We start from the raw sequence: 26,043 nt of genomic DNA, 5'->3' as shown, positions 1-26,043 counted from the left end.
CAATGAATAGTTTTTATACTAACATGTATAACTTAAATGTTTTGGTATTTTACATTTGATATATAGCTAGCTTTGAACAGGAAAGCAAATAGAGAATAGGGTCATCCAAATAAGGATTCAAAGCTTCTGAAACATTTTTCCTTTGTTTCCCCTGACATTTTGTTTTCAGTTCTAAGTGATGCTAATAACTCATTAAAATGTTTATTATTTCGGAATGATAGAACTAAATCATTTCTTTGATGAACACTATTTTATTCCTAACTAACGTTTCATCTCGAATGTATTTAGGATTAAAGCCATGAACAAACATTCCTTTCTTTTGGTATTGGTTTCGAAAGGAACTGGCAGTGTGTGTGAAGAGATTTGATTGATAATTAGTATTATAATGGATTATTGCATTTTTACGATTTTATATAGACTAATTGGTAAACGGCATTGAAAAAATGATGAACACAGTAGATGAATATATCTTACGGCCATAAGTAGTGATTGATTTTCTGAACTCCATGGGCGTTTTTTTTTTTTTTTTTTTTTTTTTTTTTTAAATAACAATTGCACCATATCTCAGATCATTGTCTTGCATATCAATCTGATAACTTTTGATACACTCTAGATTTTGGAGAAATTTCTTCTGGTAGTGTTTTGTCACCACACCGTAACGATTTCTTGCTCATACATGTACTTTTAAACGGCTGTCTTTCATGTCGACCATTGACATACATGTCCTATATACATATCTGTTTAAACGGCCATGTAAACAATCATCGTATTCCTTAATGTTTCCTTCAGGAAGTGCGGTTTTCTAGTATATCTTACTGTGAGACAGACTTGACAGGTGAGAGTGGCAGGGATTTGTTATCGCTATACGCATTTCGACCTTGGATACTACTACCGTTGTCGATTCCTTCTCAGAGATGCTGGCGATGTGATGAGTGTTGACACGTTTTTGCAATGCGTCTGCCGATAGTGAAGGACATTTTCATACCATTTTTTCTTCGGGTATTGTATAATATGACTGCTTTTCTGGTTATTATTATTCTTAGTTATTGGTTAGTTGGTGAATTATCGCAAATTTTCTTCGCTATGATCATGATATGTTTCCATGTAATAGCTGAACTCTTGTCTATATCATTAATACATATGCCCGAAGACATTAAATTTCATAATTCACTCAGGTAGCAGTGTACAGTTAGACCGAATGGCCATGGGTGAGATTTTGATTAAGCAGAAAGCCCCTGTTTTAGTATGTGCATGGAAAAATGAAAAATGTGTATGTGCTAACATTGGTGAATACAATCTAGAGACATATGCAGGCTTCACATTTGCATAAAGAAATTCAACAAAATGGGTTCGAGATTAATGGTTAAGAGGGTATCCGAATGTTCGTCTAAGACGGAAAAACTCAATGCTGTTGCAGCAGAAATTGATAGCCGCGGTACGAGGTAAGATTGCTCAAAAGTTTAATAATATACCTATGTCGAAATAGGCTCAGTTCCGCTATCACGACAGTGATGCTTGGTTTTAAACTGTATTCAAGAAAAAAAATCTAGTAGAGGGGGTGTAATTTTGGTTTGAAAATCCCAATTTTTTGCAATTTTTCAAAAAAAAATGGTTACCATGGTTTTTACAGGCTCACAAAACAACAAAAAGCAGGCCTGTCCAAAAATGAACTCTGCATGACAATTGCAAATGTTGTGTAGATTAAAAATATATCTACTTTTATATAGGTGTAATTTAAGGTTAAAAAGCTGTGTGTACATAATTAAAGCCTGCACATTATTTTGCTGAATTTTTCAAATCAACTGTACACTGCTACCTCAGCCACACTATGGTAACGGTTCGGTGCAACACCTTACCACCACTTTGATGTGTCTCGTCCAGCGAACAGAACCCACCACCATTTCTCACAGAAGTGAACACTCAAATCGAAGCCAAAATGCGGCGGGAGTAAGAGAGGTGTTAGAAAGAGGAAAGTAGGAAAGAAAAGAGGAAGAAAACTACAATAGTCAAAATTTAGTCACGTTGAATTAGACACCATTCATTTTGCCCGACACGGAGTACGGACACCGACACCGACACGGACTTCACAAATTCGGGGGTTGTCTCAAAAAACAAATTCAACCAATTAAATGCGCCTTACTTTTTCATGTTCATTCCATGTTTATCCGAACAGATATATATTAAGAATAGAATAACGACTATAATTTAATTCAGATAACTCAATCAGGTACCAATTTAGCATAAATTTCCGTGATTTTACTTACTTTTACTATTAAAAAATCGAGTTGTGGCGCATCGATATCTTTCCAATAATTTAGTTTGGCCGATGACTTTATTTATGACGTATTTGTTACAATTTTGCTTATTTTACATTTCGTTACGGTCCCCAAATTTCTGAAGTCCGTGTCGGTGTCGGTGTCCGTACTCCGTGTCGGGCAAAATGAAAGATGTCTATTGGGACAACATGTACCATTTTATTGCCCTACCTGCAAGAGGAAATTCGTCAATGCCTACCTCTTATTTGCCTCCTGTAATGTTGCACGTTCCAGATCCGAGTACTTGGCCAGTTTATAAAGACGTGACGTGATGTACAGGGTATTAACACACTATTTCTTCATCATCAGTATTTTACCAGAAAGACCCGTTCTCTGTTCAATACTCTTTCTCAACATGTTTATTACTTGTATTGGTTAATGAAAATACTTATTAAAAAGTTTGTCTTAGAGTACGCAAAATAGAGCATTCACAGTTTAGCATTATAAGAAGGTAATGTACTTTTAGAAAAATCTTAAATTCTAAAAAATGTTTAGGGTTATTTTAATGCTATACATGATTCAGAAGGGCGATATAAATTCATAATCGTGCATAAGGAATAGATTTACGTTATCTATGTACCATGCAAATTAATAACAAAAATAACTTTCTACTTGACATTCCATAAACTAGTAATGCAAGAACATGTACATTTTTAGTAAATGTGTGTATTTTAGATTAACTATGTAGTAAATAGTAACTATTGTTTAATGTATGTGAAACATGAAATACATAGTGTAATAAATTCATCCTATATGTGCCTTTGTTAACGGCACATGGTGACTCTCATCAAAGTAGCATAGCTTTAAGGCGAATTTATCCATCGGAGATATCCTGCACCAGAAAAATGCGAACTTTAGATTAGAGATGACACATGATCACCAGGAGAAAGCAGAGATCTAATGGCGCCAGTGATTCTGAGATACGGATTAGTGACAATGAGGAATTAATTGCTGAAAAACATTTGGAATGAATATGGGTATCAAGTGCAAGGCACTTGTTCAAGCATTTCTACTGAATTAAAAACCATATTGCTGAATGAACCATTTGATTTCACTCTATTGATTTCTTTAGATTTCTTTCTTTTATATTGGCAAAATAAAACATCGGAATTTAAGTTGTATTAAGATTGCAGATATAACAGGAAGGTTAGTTCAATAGATGTTCTCTTTTTGTTCCCGGGTGAAGCACATTAAAGCAGAACATATTGGTAAGGTAAGGTTATAGATGCTTCACCGCTGACAAATGACATGTTTTTCGCTATCAAAAACATGAGTAGACGAATTAGTGTTTTCTTCAGTTGCAAAAGTTTCTTACTTTACACCATTACCACCATTGAAAAGTTTGAGATTCTAATTCTACTTTAAGACAAAAAAAATAAAAATAATTAATTGCATCCCGAAAAAAATCTGTGGCGCTATGTCCTATATGAAATGAAGTATGAATTGCGGACGCGCTAAAAGTAAAATAAATTATTTCATATTATTCTTTGTGTTAATTAGATATAATATATGCACGATTAAACACCAATTATTGTTCAATTGATGAGTATCGTTAATGCTCTGTCGTTGGTGGAGTATCTTTAAGTACTGTTAAAGTAGTAAAGCTCCATTTGCACTGAATAATGCTTAATGAAAGGTACTTATCATACATGTATAACTGGTAAGTTGAGCCATGTCATACGACCATGTCACAAATGATTTAAGACACACTAAGTTTTACTTTATTTTGACATCATGGGCAAAAATGACGTCATAATTAAAATATAATATCGCACAATTTTCTCGGCAGACGACAACGTTATATCCGAGCCTCTCTATGATTGAGATACAAACTATCTCACAAAGAATCTCACACTTACAAAGAATCTCACACTCGTGGCTAATAAATATGAAACTTATAAAAGTCGTTAAATTATTCAATATGCCAAGTTTATTTGAATATAAAGTTAACGAACTCGTTTAATAAATGTATTATTATATAGACACTAATGTGTGTCCTTCTATATATTATTACCATTTGATAACATTTTGTAAACAAAGTTGTTTAAACTTGATATCACCAGTGATAAAGGTTACTGCTTTGTTTGATCTTAATACTTGTGACATATATATTAGAGCACGTATTCAATTAAAGTTGCACAGTCGCATTTCAATTGATAAGGGTTAAGGTGTATCAAAATACATTTCGGTCTCTAAAATTAAAACAAAAACGTGGCTGTATTTTGCCCCTTCGGGAAATCAAGATTGCTGGAAACGTGACCTCGTCGTATCCCTGGAATGTAAAAACATTTTTTTTATCAGATTCAGTTTTAATCTAATTAAAATTGGAGAAAAAATAACCTTAAAAAGTTATCATTACGCTTTTGTAAGGGACTAACAAAACAAAAACAAAATCATTAGTCACGTATTTATTTGTTTACAAAATGGATGACATTAATAAAAAAACACTTACTAGTAAGTAAATACCTTCATCATTCACAGAAGGTCGTGGCAACATTCGGAAAAGTAAAACGTCTGAATAGACCAATAAATAATTGTCTTTTGGAGGACATTTTACAAAACATCTTTGAAAACGATCATAATGATCATGAAAACTTTCAAATAAAGTAATTGCGTAAGTACAGTTACATATTTCTGCCATCATCTTATTTCAAATTTCGATGATTGTTGACAAAACTCGACTTACCGACTTAAATATCTCAACAAGTCGAGATAAAGCTTAACTTGTCAACATAATTATCTAGGGAAAATCGAACTACCGAAACACGACCAAACATAACATGATGGCAGAAATATGCTACCATAGTAAAGATTCTATCATATGTACGGTATTACATAGATTTCATCGGTTCCTTCCGCCCCATTTCGTGACGGAGAAAGAAACTGCGTAAAGAACACGTATGTGAAACAATCGCATAAGAAACAACATCAGTAAACGTAGTTAAGGAATTGAGGAAACAATGAATGTCATGTAAACTTTAATTTTCAATAAGATGTTTGGAGATGTAAATTTATACCATATCATAGTATAGAAAATAGGCCATGGGGTCCTTTTGAATTAACATCAGTTCAAGATATTTCGATGTTCTTCAAAGAAAACATTGACGTGTTATTCATACGTAAAACGTATCAAAGGAATAATTTCGTAATTATTTTTATGAAGGGTTTATGATATTGTTTTCTTTCAAAATTTTGCATTTATACTTAACAGGATGTTTATGTCTGATTATAATAGTAATATTTATAGTGTTTTCTGTGAAAAACAGAATTCGCTATTTTCATCAGTTTTGCAAAACTTAACGCTTCTGGTAATACATTGTACGATAATACGACCAAATCTAAATATATTTTGCAGAAAAGAGAAAAAAAGTTTTGGGCTTTCTAATATTCGTTTTATATTTTCACACAATCCTTTTATGTAAACTTTGAACAGCCCTTTGTCCTAAAAACCGTTTTTGAACAGGATCGACGACTTCAACGATATTTAACATTAGAGTACAACCGTAGATTGCATATGGGCTTAAATATCAGTAGCTTACATTAACCTAGAAAACTTTGCTTTTGAAGAGTCTGTACGACATTAGAATCAATTGTCGTGGATACAAGCTGATACTCTATAAGTAAATGGTCTTGTCGTTGTCAAAGGCATTTGCGCTAGAATAAAACAATTCGTATAAAGATAAGTATCGGAACGAGATTTTAGCAAGGATGATAATAGAAAGAGTACCACTACCTTAAATTTTCTATGGTCTTAAAATATCACCAGCATACATTAACGAAACCTTGAACAACTTTCTTTTTCTTTTAAAGAGTCTCTTCGGCATTAGAATCAATTGTTTGGGGGAAAATGTGTTACTGATAAATGCTCGTGTCGTTGTCAAAGGAAATTACGCTAGAATAAAAACAAAGTCATATGCACAGGTAAGTATCGAAGCGAAACTTAATGGAGCTTGAAAAATGGAAGAGTACAAACTTAGGCTGCCTATGGGCTTAAACTGTCACCAACTTACATAATAAGAACCCCAGAGAACGTTTCTTTCAAAGGGTCGTATTTTTGTGGGTCTTTAGGCAAATCTTCTTGTCATTGTAAAGACAATTTGATCTGGAATAAAAACAATTCGTATAAAGGTAAGTATCGAAACGAGATTTTAGCAAGATAGCAAAGATAGAAAGAGTACAATCTTACATTGTCAACGGGCTTACAATATCCACAGCTTACATTAACGAAACCTTAGAGAACTTGTTTTTATAGAGTCTCTGTGGTATTAGAATCAATTGTTTGGGGTAACAGGTGTTACATGTATACCCTCGTGTCGTTTACAAAAGAAATTTCTCTAGAATAAAAAAAATCAACAGGTCAGTATCGAAATGAAATTTCATTGACATTGAAAAGTAGCAGAGAACAAACTTAGGCTGCATATGGGCTTAAATTGTCACCAAGACATTACATATAAGAAAACCCCAGAGAATTTTCTTTCAACGAGTCGGTTTTGGATTACTTGGATAAATGTTCTTGTCATTGTCAAAGGAATTTGCGTTAGAATGAAACAATTCATACACAGGTAAGCATCGAAAGGAGACTTCGGTGAGAATACAACTAGGAAGATTTAAAATATCACCACTTTACATTAACAAAACTTTCCTGTCAAAGAGTCCCAATTAAAAGTAAATGTTCCTGTCGTTGTCAATTGAAATTACGCTAGAATAAAAAAAAATATCCATATGCAGATTGAAATATCGAAATCAAACTTCAGCGAAATTAGAAGAGCACAGCCTTAGATTGTATATGGACTTAAAATATCCCCAGGTTACATTAGCAGAGTCCATTGCTTTTGGTACAGCATGTTCAGGAAAATGCTGGTTTCGTTGTCACAAGAAAAATTATACTTAAACAAACAAGTCTATATACAGGTAAGTATCCGTGGAATACAATCACCTGATTTTCGTTAAGTTGTCCTATTGATTTTTACATTACTGTTTTGGTGATTAGATTGAGCGTGATATTTGCAGTACACTTACAACTGCAGAGACTAAAGACAATTGTCATGGATCTCCATAATGGTAATCACACACAAATACGATAAGCAGTGCTAATTTTAAATGTAATGTGTATTCATTACCAGATTTCCTAATGGTACAAGAGGTAATTGTCTCTCGGAAAACACTATTTATAGACACCGGCATATCAAGACAGTATAATATCTCTCGTACGTAATGCTGTTAGCACAAATTTATAGTTTTTATGTGTGAGAACAAATGCTGATTTTACAGAAAATCACATTTAGATATAGTGTTTACTTATAGGATGATTGGTAATTAGAACAATTACTGACGGCACAACAAATCACATTAGATGTAGTATTTACTTCCATGGAAAAAAATTGTATATATACAATGCAGTTGCCTACTCTGCATGCAAGCATCTGTATATGTTGTCTCTCAACTCATGATAATAAAAGGCCATTACAACTTGGATCTTTCTCTTCTTGTTGACGAATGACTTTTGGTATTCGAACATGATAAAATAATTTTATTGTTTTTCCCTTGTAGGCGCCAAACCATTTTGGCGCCTACAATGCATTGACATATTATACCCTAATAATGTGTAGCTACAGAATGAATGAGTGTTCAGCAACGTCAAAAGCAATATAGTAATAAGTTTGTTAACTATCAACAATGTCACCAGTATGGTAAGATATGCGTTAATTTTATTTCTATAACATTGTTGAGGGTAAAGCTCCTCTATCAACGCCAAGTGGTGTTATCAGCATTGTTGCCATGGCTTTATATACTCTCTATACATTCATCGGCATTATGAACAACATGCAGCGTTTGACATGTTAGTACCTATGGGAGCAATAAGCAAAGACATGAACAGATTATTAACACGTATTACCCTTATTAACAGCTACAATGGCAAACCTGACGTCATTTAACGTAGTAGTCAATGTTAATCTTTCCAATAATGAGGTATTGTGATATGCAATAAAAACTTTTGGGATGTGCCAAAACTCTGGCCCTAGTTACTCCCTCGCCACACTCGGTTTCACCTGCACATGTCAGGAAGTCTGGTATTTATAAATTACCAGGCCTATAACTGTATCTGAGAGAGCCGCGCTCGTTCTATAGATTGGAATTCCGATTTTACTGCAACAACGTTCTGTGCTATTCCTGGCGCTGCAGTGACTACGGTCTGTGTGTTATGGTACCAGATAGGATATGTTCAACAGTGCTTTTGATAGGCTTGGCATATCGGACCATAGAATACGTGAAACTTTGAAGATGTAAGTATTCTTCAATACCCATTAACTTAAATGTTTATATTTAAACCTTAATTTTAAAACTATGATATTTTAGCCAACTTACAAATACTTTAAGAAACTTTTGCCAGTGAGAAATTAACAGCTACTAGTTGAAATGTTTTACCTGTTGGATTAACTTAGTAAACAAAATGATCTAACTCATTTGTTTTGCACACGAGTATTCATAATTTAGGTGAATTTAGTCTAAATGTGATAATGCGAAATCTGTTAAATTGTTTAATGTTGGTTGTTTCGGACTGTTTGGAACTACTTATCTTGAATTTTATAAGATATATCATGAGTTTGCTTACTGCATACTTATCTTCATGAAATTATATGAATGTATTGTTAGACTGTATAAGTATGGAATTGATAAAATGAACATGGTGCATGTATTGATCCAACAGGTGAATTATCTTTTTAGACATAATGCAGAGCTTTATTGTATTACGTAATTTGGTGGTATGATTTGTTTGTGATATTGACGATATGAGTCGGGTTATTGTGATATTGGACAAAATAATTTGGGTTATTGCAATATTTAACAAAATGAGCTGGTTTTTGTGATATTTGATAAAATGATTTGGCTTATTGTGATAATGTACAGAAGTAGTTGGGTTATTGTGATATTGGATAAAATGAGTTGGAATATTGTGATATTGGACAAAATGAGTTGGGTTATTGTGACGTTGGACAAAATGAATTGGATTATTGTAATTGGACGAAATGAGTTGGGTTATTGTAATATTGGACAAAATGAGTCGGGTTATTGTAATATTGGACAAAATGAGTTGGGTTGTTGTAATATTGGACAAAATGAGTCGGGTTATTGTGACGTTGGATTATTATGAAGTTGGTTCAAGTTTGATCTAATTTAGAAATTTTGATCGAATTAGTTACCCTGTTCTTTCCCTTTGTAAATAATGTACTGGGGCATATGTGTCTAGTAATACGATTGTTACGCTAGTTCATTAAAGTCATTCCACTGGAAAGAAAACTCGAATAGCTCAGAAAATATGACAAGAGATTAGACTGTATGTCATAAAACGGTCAAAAAGACAGAGAAGTATACATATCGCAACTACAAACAGATATAGTATATTTTTTCTTACTACTTTTAGAGAATTTTATCATACGTACGTTTCACAAAATGTAGATTCATGACAAGAAAGATAATATCTCCTGGGAATGAAGAAAACTTTGTTTGCCAAATGGAAAATTTAATTATGGAAATCCATTTATAAAAATATGACACCGAAGATGAGCAAAATGGAATTCTATGACATTTAGACCATATGTTTTAATCAGATTGCATTTGGACGTGACATTAAATGACTATAGATAATTTGTGTAGACGTAATGCATGCGTATGTAAATATGGTTTGAATAGTAATGATGAGTGTAGGTATGGGTAGGATGGTTGTGTTTTTGTGGAAAACGTAGCAAAAAAGGTTAGTAGGTTTTTGGGATATAATGTGGAGTGATTTATGTGGAAAGAGGAAGAAAAAGATAAAGTTAGAGTGAGTGTATGGTATTAGTTGTATTATGGTGGTGATAGGTGTCAATAGAATGAATGAATGGAATTGCATACTTTTACTGACAACGTGTGAACCAGGCGTTCCACTCCTTGAATGTGGTAAAAAGGAGTGTATATACCACCATACTTAGACAATGTAGTATACATGTATATGAAATTCCGCCTGGAGGTATAAACCAGAACCGTCTTCACCTGGGCGAGCACCAAACGAATGTTCAAAAATAATAGTTGTTATTGGTAACGGTTGTGACCAGTGTGTGTGATACCCGTCAATAAGACAATATGGTGACCATGATTGTTGTTATTGGTAACGGTTGTGACCAGTGTATGTGTAATACCTGTCAATAAGACAATCTGGTGACCATGATTGTTGTTATTGGTAACGGTTGTGACCAGTGTGTGTGTGATACCCGTCAATAAGACAATCTGGTGACCATGATTGTTGTTATTGGTAACGGTTGTGACCATTGTGTGTGATACCCGTCAATAAGACAATCTGGTGACCATGATTGTTGTTATTGGTAACGGTTGTGACAAGTGTATGTGTAATACCCGTCAATAAGACAATCTGGTGACCATGATTGATGTTATTGGTAACGGTTGTGACTAGTGTATGTGTAATACCCGTCAATAAGACAATCTTGTGACCATGATTGTTGTTATTGGTAACGGTTGTGACCAGTGTGTGTGTGATACCCGTCAATAAGACAATCTGGTGACCATGATTGTTGTTAGTGGTAACGGTTGTGACCAGTGTGTGTGATACCCGTCAATAAGACAATCTGGTGACCACGATTGTTGTTAGTGGTAACGGTTGTGACCAGTGTATGTGTAATACCCGTCAATAAGACAATCTGGTGACCATGATTGTTGTTATTGGTAACGGTTGTGACCAGTGTATGTGTAATACCCGTCAATAAGACAATCTGGTGACCATGATTGTTGTTATTGGTAACAGTTGTGACCAGTGTGTGTGATACCCGTCAATAAGACAATCTGGTGACCATAATTGTTGTTATTGGTAACGGTTGTGACCAGTGTGTGTGTGAAACCCGTCAATAAGACAATATGGTGACCATGATTGTTGTTATTGGTAACGGTTGTGACCAGTGTGTGTGTGATACCCGTCAATAAGACAATCTGGTGACCACGATTGTTGTTATTGGTAACGGTTGTGACCAGTGTATGTGTAATACCTGTCAATAAGACAATCTGGTGACCATGATTGTTGTTATTGGTAACGGTTGTGACCAGTGTGTGTGTGATACCCGTCAATAAGACAATCTGGTGACCACGATTGTTGTTAGTGGTAACGGTTGTGACCAGTGTATGTGTAATACCCGTCAATAAGACAATCTGGTGACCACGATTGTTGTTAGTGGTAACGGTTGTGACCTGTGTGTGTGATACCCGTCAATAAGACAATCTGGTGACCATGATTGTTGTTATTGGTAACGGTTGTGACCAGTGTGTGTGTGATACCCGTCAATAAGACAATCTGGTGACCATGATTGTTGTTATTGGTAACGGTTGTGACCAGTGTATGTTTAATACCCGTGAATAAGACAATCTGGTGACCATGATTGTTGTTAGTGGTAACGGTTGTGACCAGTGTGTGTGATACCCGTCAATAAGACAATATGGTGACCATGATTGTTGTTAGTGGTAACGGTTGTGACCAGTGTGTGTGATACCCGTCAATAAGACAATCTGGTGACCACGATTGTTGTTATTGGTAACGGTTGTGACCAGTGTGTGTGATACCCGTCAATAAGACAATCTGGTGACCACGATTGTTGTTATTGGTAACGGTTGTGACCAGTGTGTGTGATACCCGTCAATAAGACAATCTGGTGACCACGATTGTTGTTAGTGGTAACGGTTGTGACCAGATTGTGTGATACCCGTCAATAAGACAATCTGGTGACCATGATTGTTGTTAGTGGTAACGGTTGTGACCAGTGTGTGTGATACCCGTCAATAAGACAATCTGATGACCACGATTGTTGTTATTGGTAACGGTTGTGACCAATGTGTGTGATACCCGTCAATAAGACAATATGGTGACCATGATTGTTGTTAGTGGTAACGGTTGTGACCAGTGTGTGTGATACCCGTCAATAAGACAATCTGGTGACCATGATTGTTGTCATTGGTAACGGTTGTGACCAGTGTGTGTGATACCCGTCAATAAGACAATCTGGTGACCATGATTGTTGTTAGTGGTAACGGTTGTGACCAGTGTGTGTGATACCCGTCAATAAGACAATCTGGTGACCATGATTGTTGTCATTGGTAACGGTTGTGACCAGTGTGTGTGATACCCGTCAATAAGACAATCTGGTGACCATGATTGTTGTAAGTGGTAACGGTTGTGACCAGTGTGTGTGATACTCGTCAATAAGACAATCTGGTGACCATGATTGTTGTTAGTGGTACCGGTTGTGACCAGTGTGTGTGATACACGTCAATAAGACAATCTGGTGACCATGATTGTTGTTAGTGGTAACGGTTGTGACCAGTGTATGTGTAATACACGTCAATAAGACAATCTGGTGATTATGATTGTTGTTAGTGGTACCGGTTGTGACCAGTGTGTGTGATACCCGTCAATAAGACAATCTGGTGACCATGATTGTTGTTAGTGGTAACGGTTGTGACCAGTGTGTGTGATACCCGTCAATAAGACAATCTGGTGACCATGATTGTTGTTATTGGTAACGGTTGTGACCAGTGTATGTGTAATACCCGTCAATAAGACAATCTGGTGACCATGATTGTTGTTATTGGTAACGGTTGTGACCAGTGTGTGTGATACCCGTCAATAAGACAATCTGGTGACCAGAATTGTTGTTATTGGTAACGGTTGTGACCAGTGTGTGTGATACCCGTCACTACTACAATCTAGTGAACATGATTGTTGTTTTATTAGAAATAAGACAAAATATGATAACCATGTTTGTCGTTTAGGTAACGGTAGAGGCTGTTTACCGATGTTTGTGATACTATCGGCTGTGTTTATAGAGACTTAATGTACAGGCCAGGGTTGGTAAACAGTCGTTCCTATAGTATTCCTCTCGTTTATCATACCAATACATCGCAACTAATATAGCATAGCCACTTGTCTGAGTTCACTCGGAAGTGAATGGCTATTTCCTGCCAAATTAACTGACGTTCTGTCCTCGGTCCGATACGGTTTTCACTCCTTGATTTGATCACTGACCTTTCGATCCCCCAGATTAATTACGCCCGTGGGTACACAGTACTGTCTGAACAATATTGCTGATATGTCTAATAACGTTGATTTATGATCATCTGTGCCGTCTATGCTTTATTTCCGCTTGTCTCTATGCATGTCGAGTGCCAAGTTGTGTTGTATTCATTTTCCAGTTATTTGCATTTGCCATTTATGAAAAAGAGATACTTCGGATTTTCATAGAATCCACTGTATTCAGGATTTATAGTGCTATCACTTCAATGAATGCTCCCTTGGTAGCTATTGTCAAGAAAAAGACATTCGATTGGATCGCCGTTGCCAATGACTTTACAAACATAGCGGTCATCACTCTACACATATCTCGTACTTCCGGTGGCGATTTGTTATAAATCATGTCCTTAAATTGACGGTATAACGGCTACTGGGACACAAAAATGATCAAATCAATACCACCCTTATTAATGTATAGTAATAAAACATACGGTTCTTCTGCAAATTAAAAACATAAAGACGGAACGAAATTGGTGTATAAGGATGGATAACAGATTAGCTCGAGCTTCGCCGATTGTACCTTGTCGCCAAGGTGACGCGTAGAGAAACAAGAAGAAACAAAATCATCCATATTTTAGATAGCGTTCTGCCCCCTACCGATTGTCTAGGCAGACAAAATTCATTGAACATTAATAACTACCCTTGAGTCCACTTACTTGAGTATAGGGGAGGTTCAACTAACCAGAAATTGATTTTGTACGGAAAATAGAATAAGTAACCATTGAACGTTTTTTCCCAAAAGCTTATTTTAAATACCTAATTGAGTTTGTGAAATGCCATCGGCACATCTGTTGTTGCTGGAAATTGTGTGGACAGACTAAGGTCCAATTAAAGGTGCCATTAACTAAACACTATACTGATTACCTATTGGAATAATACCAGTCATCGGCACTGTCCCGGCCAGTCAAACTCTTCTTCCCTATTTGTAATTCTTGGATACGGAAGACACGGAAACAAAAACATACAAGGCAAGGTTGTTGAACCCTTCTGCGAAGCAATAGACTTTTTTTGAAATGTTCAGTTGATATACTTAACGTTAAAAAGTGCGCAATAACAGTGTCAGATTTGACGTCGACCTCTGAGCACTCGACTTCTAGACGAATGATTCACTCATTCAACTGTCTATTTTGGTACACAACAATCTTTGAGAAAGGACCCGTTACACCAAAAACCACTTGATAACAAATATTCCTGTTCAATACGCATGCACGAACAACCTGTTAAGTACAATCGTTCTATATTTCTTTGACGCATCTAATGATTACGCAAACACAATAATGAATGACGCAACGACGTAGATACACATACAAACGAGTGTGTACCAATCACATCCAGATTATGTAATGTTCTAACCAGTTTAATGAATGTAAAGCTAACGATGGAAAACATCCATATCCACATTTTGTGTAAAACAATTTCAAAACTAATTTTCAATTCTGCCATAAATAATGTACACTGCTCCAACTTTAATCATGGCTAATGTAAAACTACACATGTATCATTGTTATTGGACTGATCCGTAATTATATATCGGTGCTGTCGGTACATTACTGTCGTGAATTACGCTTACTGGGCCGTGTAATCAATTATCTTTCCTAATATGCCCGCGACATTAATGAAGATTGTATTCAATGTCGTGTATATACTAAACATTTCTAGGGCTCTAGACATTCGAATAAGGTTTCCCCGACCCTTCATTCTCTAAAATAACATGATTCAAGAGGCTGCGTAGGCTGTCGTTTTATGTCGGACTTAACGAACTTTGGTAAATGTCCCTTCAACATGAATAAACATGTACACCCACTGTCCTTTTGCCAACATTTAAAATTGGAAATTCAATCTTCTCACGTGTTTTAATCATTTTCTTTTCAATCTTCACTCTGATTTAGTCTTTACCCTGTATTTGAGCAGTTGCCTAACAGAGAAAGAATTATGGATTTTCTCTCCAGACTTCGCCCGAGTCCATTTTGTCCCGTGGGCGCGTTCTATTACGAATCGTATTACACAGGTAGTGCCGCCCAAGTGACAAGGACTGTAATTTTTTCTTATTTTACAAATGCATTCTTTGAGCAATCGAATATCACGTTCTTGCAACCTGTCATTATAGGTATAAAATGTTATTTAAATTAAGAATTCAAAATCAGATACCAATCGGACCACCTCTATTAGGAATCTTGATCATAGACTTGGATTTCTGAAGCGGATGGACATGAAGCAAATTACTGCCTGATTCCACCGGAAGTAACCAACCAACGACAATGTTAGATTTAAAAATAATTGTTGATTAAGTATTCGGATTTGTGTTGCTTAATCTGAAATGGAATCTGATGGACTTTGCTTCCTCAAGGATTGGTAGTATTGATTTTTTTTTTCTGAAATTCTTCTTATTTCTGTTAAGTTTCCATCGTGCACTTTCAGTTTTAAAACATGCTATAATTCATTAAAGTTTCCACCGTTGGACTTTAAAGTTCATCCTAAATTTGATAAGGTATGATATATTCCGAATGACTAGATATAAGAGAGCAAGCGAACTAATAGAATAAAAACGTGCCCTGTCTTAGATTTCTGTCTATCGTTATTAATCATGATGCTTGCAATATCTTATTTATCAACACCTTGATACTATTGACTAAGAGGAAATAAAAAGATTGTACTGATTAAATATAACCCAGAATGACCTGACTCTTGTGTCGCAACGAGCCTTTTTTCTTGTTATATGTTTTTATGCTAAAAACAGATTTTGTGTTTATTGAAACTGTTGACATGTTTGGAACATCATCGCCCCTAAATATATCACAATTAATTTATCGGTGTGCGTTCATACTGTTGCACTTTTAAATCAATAACAACTATTTCACCACCAATTTGTATATATGTATGATGGGTCATAGCGTCAGTGCAAACTGATATTCTGATCAACCGCCCGTGATTGCTTGCTTTAGACCTATAGATTTAGGGTCACCGCCGACATAGCGTCGAGCCATGTTCAGAATAACACTGCCAACTAACAATGTGATCGAAACTTATTCTGATAATGTAAGGAAATTGATATTAATGAATAAATTTAGAAGTAAATATGTAGCATTGACGCGTGCATGAATACCCGTCAATTTGTGATCAGTGTCTGGCGTGCGTTCACACCAGTCGGCAATTACTGGACAAATAGTGCAAACCGCTGACCACTTATTCAAACACAACAAGCGTCTGCGTCACCTTGTTTTGGACATTGAGTATCATTTTATATGGTCGTTTATCATGCGTATGACGCCATCCTAACAACGTACGGATTGTCAGCAAGAGGGTGTAAGTACTTATATAACAAAAAGTTCAATACAAGGGTTTGGTTAGGTGTGGCGGATTAATACATCGATAAAGACGAGAGATTCAGTAGTGAGACATCCCCAGGTCAAATGAGTCTGCAATTTACACTTCCGTTTACAGAAAAAGTTTTTTCAATATATTGGTCTGACCAATGTATGTTATGTGCCATATTAGAGGTAGGGTGTTAGAATTATGTTCGTCGTCCCCATTTGAAGATCAAAAAGGCAACTTTTGATATTCTTGTCTCTTTTCCTAAATGTCTGTTCGCCCCTCTGAAGGAGGTTCCCGGTTGGTTCTGTCTCCTTGTCGAGATATATCACAGTCAATAAACATTGCAGTTACTGTTCCTGCTTAGCTCTCAGCATAAAAGTCGTATAACGCTTGCTTTGCCCGTGGTCAGGACAATGTGACCGGATGGAAATGTAAAACGACATTGATAATTTTGTAAAGAGTTGCGAACGTTATAAGCTTTACGTTTATACTACACTTATCATCACGTTCTGAACAATTTAATTGAAATAGATTAAATGTTAATTTCCATAAAACGGATCGTATTTTTTTCCCTCATCCATTTTTTAGTTGACTACTACTGGGTTACACAGGGAAACTTGCATTTGATTGGTGTTGTAAATCATCTGAGGCTATAGATATACATTTTTTATGTTTTTATTATTATAAGATTTTTTTTTATTATTTGTTACGGAAAGCTAGTGATCCTTAGAATGATCGTGGCTGTTAATAGAAAAATAAGCCAAATTAATGAAAGGTTGTTACAGAATTGAGATGGTTTTCGTGGGAAGCAAGCATGGATTCTATACCCAACATGTCTTTATCGCAAACGCAAAGTGAAGGTTGTTTTTTGAAAAAATAGCGTTTTGAAACATTTCTGTAAATACGTACATGTATGCACAGAATCTTTAGGATCAATGCTGCCATGAATGACCAACGTTTACAACAGTATAGAAACGCAGAGATAATGTAAAAAGGATTCTTAATGCTATATGTCTACGTATTTAATCCAAACACTTATTCTAAAAAAATTAGCATCACCTTTTTATTATTATTATTTTTTTCTATTTTATTTTTCATTTGATTTAGCTGCGGGAAATGTGAATGCTTTACGGCTAAGATTGATTTTCTTGAAAACCAGCTGACAACATTGGATATGAATGCAATTTATAAGAGCAACGAGATGTCGAGATATTTTCGCCGTAAAGTAATGCAAATGTAGAATAACGCATTGCAAAATAATGGTTAAATATATTAGTAATATGTATTTTAAGTGAAATCAATTGTGTTCAACCTTACAATTTTTACCCTACAATGATCCGAGAAAAAATCCAAAATAGATTTATTTTACGTTACTACTTAAATCATCGTTTTAACAGCTTTACGAAAAACCTTCTGTAAATAGTATTTACTAACGTAGGATTTGATCTCGTAATTTCCTGTTGGAAAATGTGTTTCTGAAAAATTTGTTATTTAGGGGTTACTTTTCGTAAACACTATAATTATGTGTGTTAAATTATCGATAAGTAGATCACTGCCTGAAAGGGCAAAGGTGATACTACCAAATGATCACAAATAACGATGGTGGGTTCATTACGCTCTAAGTTAACACAAATAGCTTAACCACGTGTTCATTAGCAGTCTAAGCCAGGCTCACGCCAGGCAATAAACACTCCGGTTCTAATACAACACAAGAACCACGCGGATCTAAACTTATTTTGGAAAAAAATACCCCTATCGTCTTGCCCATCTGGCGTTGAAGGTCGATTACAGCAAATATAACTATACCTGTAAGCTTCTCTCCGAAATCAATTATTCTAACCGTTGAACCTCTCATCACCTTGAACACTAATGCTATTCTTTTATATGGGTTATAATAAACAACACGTTTTTTCATGGCGATATGGAAGTTTCCATGGTGATGAAACGTTATCGGGAATATTCCGTTATAGAGTATTCTATTTCATTTTACTTGTGGAGAAAAGAATAAGGAAATTAAGAATTTGATTAACAAGACCAACCTAAAACCAGATTAGTTTTCAGGATACTGATAATCCACCTTCCAATTATTCAAACATAGATTTGAATTATTGCGATTTCAACTGAATAGATAGTGCTCCGAAAAACAATTTCTAGAGATAATTATGTGAATTATGTGAAACTTTATACTTTTAAATGAAGGGAAATGCAGGCAGTTTTATCCTCTTCAATAAAGGGTAATGCAGATAGTTTATCCTCTTCAATAAAGGGTAATGCAGATAGTTTTATCCTCTTTTATGAAGGGTAATGCAGGTAGTTTATCCTCTTTAATGAAGGGTAATGCAGATAGTTTATCCTCTTCAATAAAGGGTAATGCAGATAGTTTATCCTCTTCAATAAAGGGTAATGCAGATAGTTTATCCTCTTTAATGAAGGGTAATGCAGGTAGTTTTATCCTCTTCAATAAAGGGTAATGCAGGTAGTTTTATCCTCTTCAATAAAGGGTAATGCAGGTAGTTTATCCTCTTCAATAAAGGGTAATGCAGGCAGTTTTATCCTCTTCAATAAAGGGTAATGCAGGTAGTTTATCCTCTTCAATGAAGGGTAATGCAGATAGTTTATCCTCTTTAATGAAGGGAAATGCAAGTAGTCTTATCCTCTTCAATAAAGGGCAATGCAGGTAGTTTTACCATCTTTTATGAAGGTAATGCAGGTATATTTATCCTATTCAATGTAGGGTAATGCTCTTTCGATGTTTGATGATACCCGAGTTGATCCACAATTTGATAAAAGAAAAGTGAAATGAATCCCCATTGTCATTGTGAGTAGGAGGTTTTTACGAATGTGATGGCCATTTCTTGACTATAAAACATTTTAACCTTCAGATAATGTTGATTTTCGATCGTAATCCTAACTGAAAATGCCTTGTGGTTTACGACAGTAGCTACATAACGATATCAACATAGTGGATTAGATCCTAAAAAGGCGATATTGTAATGGGAATAACAAGGTGTAACGAATGACATCAGGCGTTTTATATTACACAAGACAATGGAGTTTTTAAGGCTCGAATCATGTGTAGGTCATCCGCATTGGTCCTAAATCCCATCATTAGTACTGTCGTTAACGGACACATCTATCTGAGAGCAAAATTTCTTTCTAGCAACTGAGACATGTCATCGTTTTGAATACACGGAGATTATTCTATCCTGACGTAAAAGCGTTGAAATCATCATGTTCAGCGAATTCTTTAATAGTACCCCGTGAAGAACCCCTGTACACTTCACTCATTGACCCTTGAACATTCATACTGACATAGTTATTTAATGTGGATGTGGCCTAGTTATATATTGTGGATGTGACCTAGTTTTATACTGTGGATGTGACCTAGATTTATTATATTGACATGACCTAGACTTTATGAAATGGATAAGCCCTAAAGTTATGTGTATGACCTAGTTTTGAAATGTGGATGTGATTTAGATTTATAATATGAATGTAACGTAGAATTTATTACATGGATGTGACCTAGATTTAAAATATAAATGTGTCCTAGATTTTTATTATGCCGTGGCCTAGATTTATATGGATGTGACTTAGATTATGTAATATGAATGGGCCCTAAAATCATCACGTGGGCGTGACCTAGATGTATAATGTCGATGGGACCTAGATAGCGATCCCCTGCATATCCCTAAAACTATCGTTTAGCAAATTGAAATTTCTTGCCACCGGGTAGACTGATGCATTTCTGTTGATTGACAAGCGTTGGTTGTTGATGGTGATGTTGCGTGAAGTGCTAGTATCTTCCACGTGGCCTTGGAAATATTGATGTAATCGCGATTTATAATGTTTGGATGACGAGGATACATTAAATGGACGTGACTTTGTTTTATAGCGTGGACTCGAATCGTTTGATGTTTTTACAGCTGCTGTAAAAAGGTTCATATTACATGATTTCGATAAAAGAAATTTTCGAAAAGCGTCACATTTTGAAAAGTTCGAAATAGAAAAAAAAATCTTTAAATGTTCCTAAACTAAAACGAATGGCTGAAACAGACAATGTGCATAACTGCAAAAGACCATTACCATACTGTAATTAAAAAAGCAATGGTTTGCTGTGTTGTGTACTGCAACTTCACAGGGATTGTAAAATAATTTCGGAAAAGCTTTCACACTTCCAACTAGGTTTTAATCAACCAAAAATCAGGATTATTGATGGAACATGATTATAAAAATAGCATTATTGTAGGCATTGTGCCTAAAAAATCCCCGCCAAGAGGTAGATCTCGCTACTTAATTGGCTTTGTTCTGGAGAGTTGCCGGTCGACTACAAATAGACGTGCACTGCCTGCAGAAACTATGACCTAGATATGTTGGCAGTCATCTTGATGTATAATTTTGTTGTTATTTTATTATAAATATCATCAGAATGCTTTTAAAAAATTGATGAATAAGTCGAAAGCACAATCGTTTTGCATTGTATTTAAAACTGCATATGTCCGATTTGTTATCCGTTTGCATCAAAAACACTTAATTCAGTACGACCATATCGCGTCTACGTCACTCAATGAACCAGCTAATACCAATTTTTAGGAGTCAAATACATTGAAGATTTTTCAGATGTCTCTATCCGAAATCATTATCGCGTCATGTTGATTTCGCGACTCGATGAAAACCGCGAAAAAATAAACTCAGAATAGCCCTTACCTTATACGTACATAAAACACCTAACAAAAATAAACTAATGATATCCATTGCCTTATACGTACGTAAAACACCTAAAAAATAAAGCAAAAACAAGAATGCTTTGTACCTCTCTATATAATCAGTATACCTACTAATAACGCCACTACTAGGTGGTCGCTACTGTTGCTGCAATCTATTGATATTTCATTAACCAACACTAACTATACTATTTGTTCTATTCTTGCAGATCGTCAATCTGACCACAGCGTTGAGCAGTCGGACGCGGATAATATGTCGTTTATCACATCATACTCAAGTTACCATAACGTCCATCATATTGTCACCAGGGCTAGAGTGACTCTCGTGCGGGTCCCACCCAACACATTGTCACGGAACCAATATACGGAGGTGACATCGTTTATGTAGGCAACATAAATGGATTCATGTGCTACAGGTACATCGTGAAACCAACGTAAAATAGTTTCTGCTTTAGATAAGAAAATGGCAACAGGTTGGAACAGAACAGATGGAATCAGAGAAGCTTGTAACTTTAATTCGCTACAGTGGGGAAATTACTTCTTAACCAGCGTCGGATAAGTCTATGAGTACGGAATTCTGAAGGAGTTCTGTGTATTATTTGTGTATTATATTCTGTTATTAGACGTAATTGATTGAATTCCATCGTACAACATGTTGGTGTCTGAGGACCTTCTCAAGGATATACAACGCCTGTACGATTTCCAAAAATGGGCGGTGCCCGTGGTAGTCGCGTTCGGCCTGCCTCTGAACGTGCTGAGCTTCTACCTGTTCTGGAGGACAAAGTTACGGAAGGCGTCATCATCTCGGTATATGGCTGCCATGGCAATGGCTGACAATGGCTTCCTGTGTAGTAAGATGCTCGCGCACCTACCAGTGTTTGAAGTTCCGGTGTACCATATGCACGGTTCCTGTCAGATAAACATGTACGTAAATCACGTTTCTACGTTTTTGTCGATCTGGTTCCTTGCAGCTCTTGTGATAGAGAAAAGTATAGGTTTGTGTTGGCCACGTAAGAAGTCCAACTTTTGTACTGTGTTCCGTGCTAAATGTGTTATAGCAGCACTAACCGTGCTGTCCATCGTCTGCTACCACTACATCACATGGACAATAGGACCAAGTCCAGACAAGCTGTACTGTTTACCCTGGCCTGACGATAACTTGTATAAACCGTTTGAGAAACTGACCCGAATGGATGCTTTTCTAGTAGCAGTTATACCACAGGGGACCATTCTAGTGTTATCGTGCCTTATAGCGGTGAAAACTTGTATATATTACAGCCAGTCCAATTCGCCGGAACAGGAACAGTTTGTCCGGCGACAGAGGACATGCCTGCCTCAGGAAAAGGAGTTCCGAACGACACCTTCACTCCTTAGTGTGGCCTTTATAACCGTGCTACTGGACGTGCCAAATAGTATCATACGAGTCTTCTTCATTCTGCACCCAATATACAGCCCTGTCGCTTCGTTCCTTCAATTTGTCACGTATTCCATAAAGACAGAGATATATTTCCTGTCCTCCTCACAGTTTCGGATTGAGGTTTGGCTTCTAATGGCTAGAATAGCGCGATTTTGTAGAATCATAGAACCACATAATGACACGCAAAACGTCAGTCAGCAGACGGACAATGGCGGAGAAATCATCGTGGAGGGAAAAGTTTAAATGGTGATATACGTGAATATCCAAACCACGTGTGTTGTGTGTTTGTGTGTTGAATTATAACCCGGATGTGTTGTTCTATGTGTAGTAAATGTTAACGATATATCTCTGATTGATAAAAGTGATAAATATGGCACTAACATCAACGTGGATTAATTGTACTGATAGGATTTTCAAATGAAGTTGTGTTTTGGATAAGATCTGTTAATTACCTGCTAGTATGTTGCAATGAATTGGAAAGAAAACTTTGTGTATTGTACAATAATTTATATGCATAAAAAATGGAGTATCATTTAATGACAATTATGTCATAGTTGTAAACGCTCAAAATTGCCACATGTGTATTTCACGAGAAGACATTTGTAAAAGATGGCTGTCATGCCATTTAATCTTCCAAAGGCATGCGCAACATTACAATCACGTGAGTGGTGCTTGTGTTACAAACAGTTCTATGCTACCTGATATCCGACTCCAGAACTCCACATTGTAAAGATGTGGATATATATCATTTATGTATTATAATCGACATGAATGTAAATATTTATTCATTGTTCCATAATATTATATAATAATATTCCACCAATTACTGATTGATATCCACTCGTATATAAGTTCTTCGGTGATATTCATTGTTATTTTACAAAGCCTACAATGCAGTTTTAGCAGCGGATTCTCTTGTAATAATTGTATATAATTGCTAAGCTATATTGTGACGGCCAGATTGACATGATTCGGTGTCCTGAAATTAACAAAATGCATTAATACTCAAAGTTAATACATGTAAAAGCATGGAGAAATAAACAGAAATGATTTATATGGACACTTGCTAAAACTCATCCACTTATTGACGACACCCACCATTCAAAAATCTAGGTCTTTAGGTCACAGCGACCACTGCCATATAAATCTAGGTCACGGTGACAACTGCAATTCAAATTGAGGTCACAGTGACACCTGCTATACCAATTGAGGTCACAGTGACAACTGCTATACCAATTGAGGTCACAGTGACACCTGCTATACCAATTGAGGTCACAGTGACACCTGCTATACCAATTGAGGTCACAGTGACACCTGCTATACCAATTGAGGTCACAGTGACACCTGCTATACCAATTGAGGTCACAGTGACAACTGCCATAGGCATTGAGGTCACGTCACAGTGACAACTGCCATAAGTATCGAGGTCACGTCACAGTGACAACTGCCATAAGTATTGAGGTCACGTCACAGTGACAACTGCCATAGGCATTGAGGTCACGTCACAGTGACAACTGCCATAAGCATTGAGGTCACGTCACAGTGACAACTGCCATAAGCATTGAGGTCACGTCACAGTGACAACTGCCATAAGCATTGAGGTCACATGTACAGTGGCAACTGCCATACAAATTTAGGTCACATTGACACTTGCCATACAAATTAAGGTCACGTCACAGTGACAACTGCCATACAAATTTAGGTCAAATTCCACATTTATATTGTGCAGCAAGATTTTATGATATTTTACCACTGAAATAACACGTACCAACTTTTATACCGGATAACAATCAGTTGCCTAATATTTGTATATCATTATAATGTATGTTAGAAATCTAAAACCTCTGTTTAGAATAGTAGGATATAAAACTATTATTCATGATTTGTAATATACTATCTTTATAAAATATTGCTGCTTTCTACGCCAGACCTCTTATGTAACTTTACAACATGGATGCAAATGGAAAGAACGGTTTACCATTAAAAAGTTTGAGCTTCCAAATTTACTTCATTATAAAAATATTAAAGATAATTAACTGGATCCCGAAAAAAACATTCCGTGGCACTATGTCATATATTGAATACAGTACTAATTGCGCGTGCACCGAAAGCAAGATGAATTATTATGAAATATTTTTTATGTTAATTAGTCATATATATATATATATACGATTAAACACCAATTATTGTTAAAATGATGGGTATCATTTATGCCCTGTTTCTTTTAGAGGACACTATCATCGTATGATTAAGAAAATTATAAAATATCACTGGTCTACTTATATGCATATAAATATAAGATGAATGTCGAAAGTTTTTTTAATTGTCAAAAAATGTGACATTGTTAAAATCAAAATATAACACCAAATGTACTCAGATATAATCAAACCAGGAATGTCTTATATTATAATACATATTATGTAACATTATAATAACGACTTGTGCAGATTAAACACACTACGAGCCCTTTTAAAGTATGCTGTATTTTCTGGAAATCACTTTCGTGTATTTTGCGTCAATGTCAATTCGTAGGAATAAAAGCTCTTTCTAAATCCAAATGAGTCTCAAGATACTCCATCTATGCATACCCCTAGCTCTGATGTCAAAGGAAATAGTTTCAGCAAAATGATGAAGTCGTTGTATAAGGACATGACTATACTTACCGGTTTCACGTGACCACATTGGGGTCACATGATATGAATTTGACCATACAAAAGTATATAAATAGCCAGTTTCCTCGCCACTCCCATCTAAAGACTTGGTGATACTAGTAATGACACAAATAATATGTAAATATGGTTGGTAGAGATCTGTTAATAGCATATGTCATGTTCACTTGAATAATATCATAAATTATTTAGGTGTACTGTTTAAATAAACTGGTAAAACCCATTTCATGTTGTTATATTTTACATTTATTCGATTATTTTTTTAATTGAAACTAGCTGCTATTTATAATGTTAAAAATATCAATATTTCCTTATATATACTATCCTCGTTAGTCCAAGGGTTACTATCACTATCGTTATCTCCACCCATTGATTATTTCATAGCAAACGTGATGAGAAAATTGACCAAGCACATACATGCCTGATCAGACTTTCTTTACAGATTTCAGAGACAGTGGCAGGCAAATTCAAAGTCACAGTCAACAACAGTGACCGTTAT

At 35.7% G+C, this 26,043-nt stretch overlaps 1 protein-coding gene across 2 annotated transcripts in view; it reads left to right on the top strand.

Annotated features, from left to right (window-relative positions):
* Positions 1–25,767, top strand: part of LOC138326255 (uncharacterized) — a 68,713-nt gene extending 42,946 nt beyond the window's left edge. Inside the window, exons 1-2 of one of the 2 annotated variants that reach the window (XM_069272385.1) lie at positions 8,466–8,599; positions 21,668–25,767. In XM_069272385.1, the coding sequence (XP_069128486.1) occupies positions 22,111–23,118 (1,008 nt within the window). In that variant the 5' untranslated portion in view covers positions 8,466–8,599; positions 21,668–22,110 and the 3' untranslated portion in view covers positions 23,119–25,767. Of the gene's footprint in view, positions 1–8,465; positions 8,600–21,667 lie in introns of those variants that run through there. The other variant, XM_069272378.1, reaches the window with a different exon arrangement.
* Positions 25,768–26,043: the final 276 nt, after the last annotated feature.

The sequence above is a fragment of the Argopecten irradians genome, chromosome 1 (genome assembly GCF_041381155.1).
Source record: "Argopecten irradians isolate NY chromosome 1, Ai_NY, whole genome shotgun sequence".
NCBI classification, from domain to species: domain Eukaryota; kingdom Metazoa; phylum Mollusca; class Bivalvia; order Pectinida; family Pectinidae; genus Argopecten; species Argopecten irradians.
Note: the sequence above shows the minus strand (reverse complement) of the source record. Positions and strands in the feature narration are given on the sequence as shown.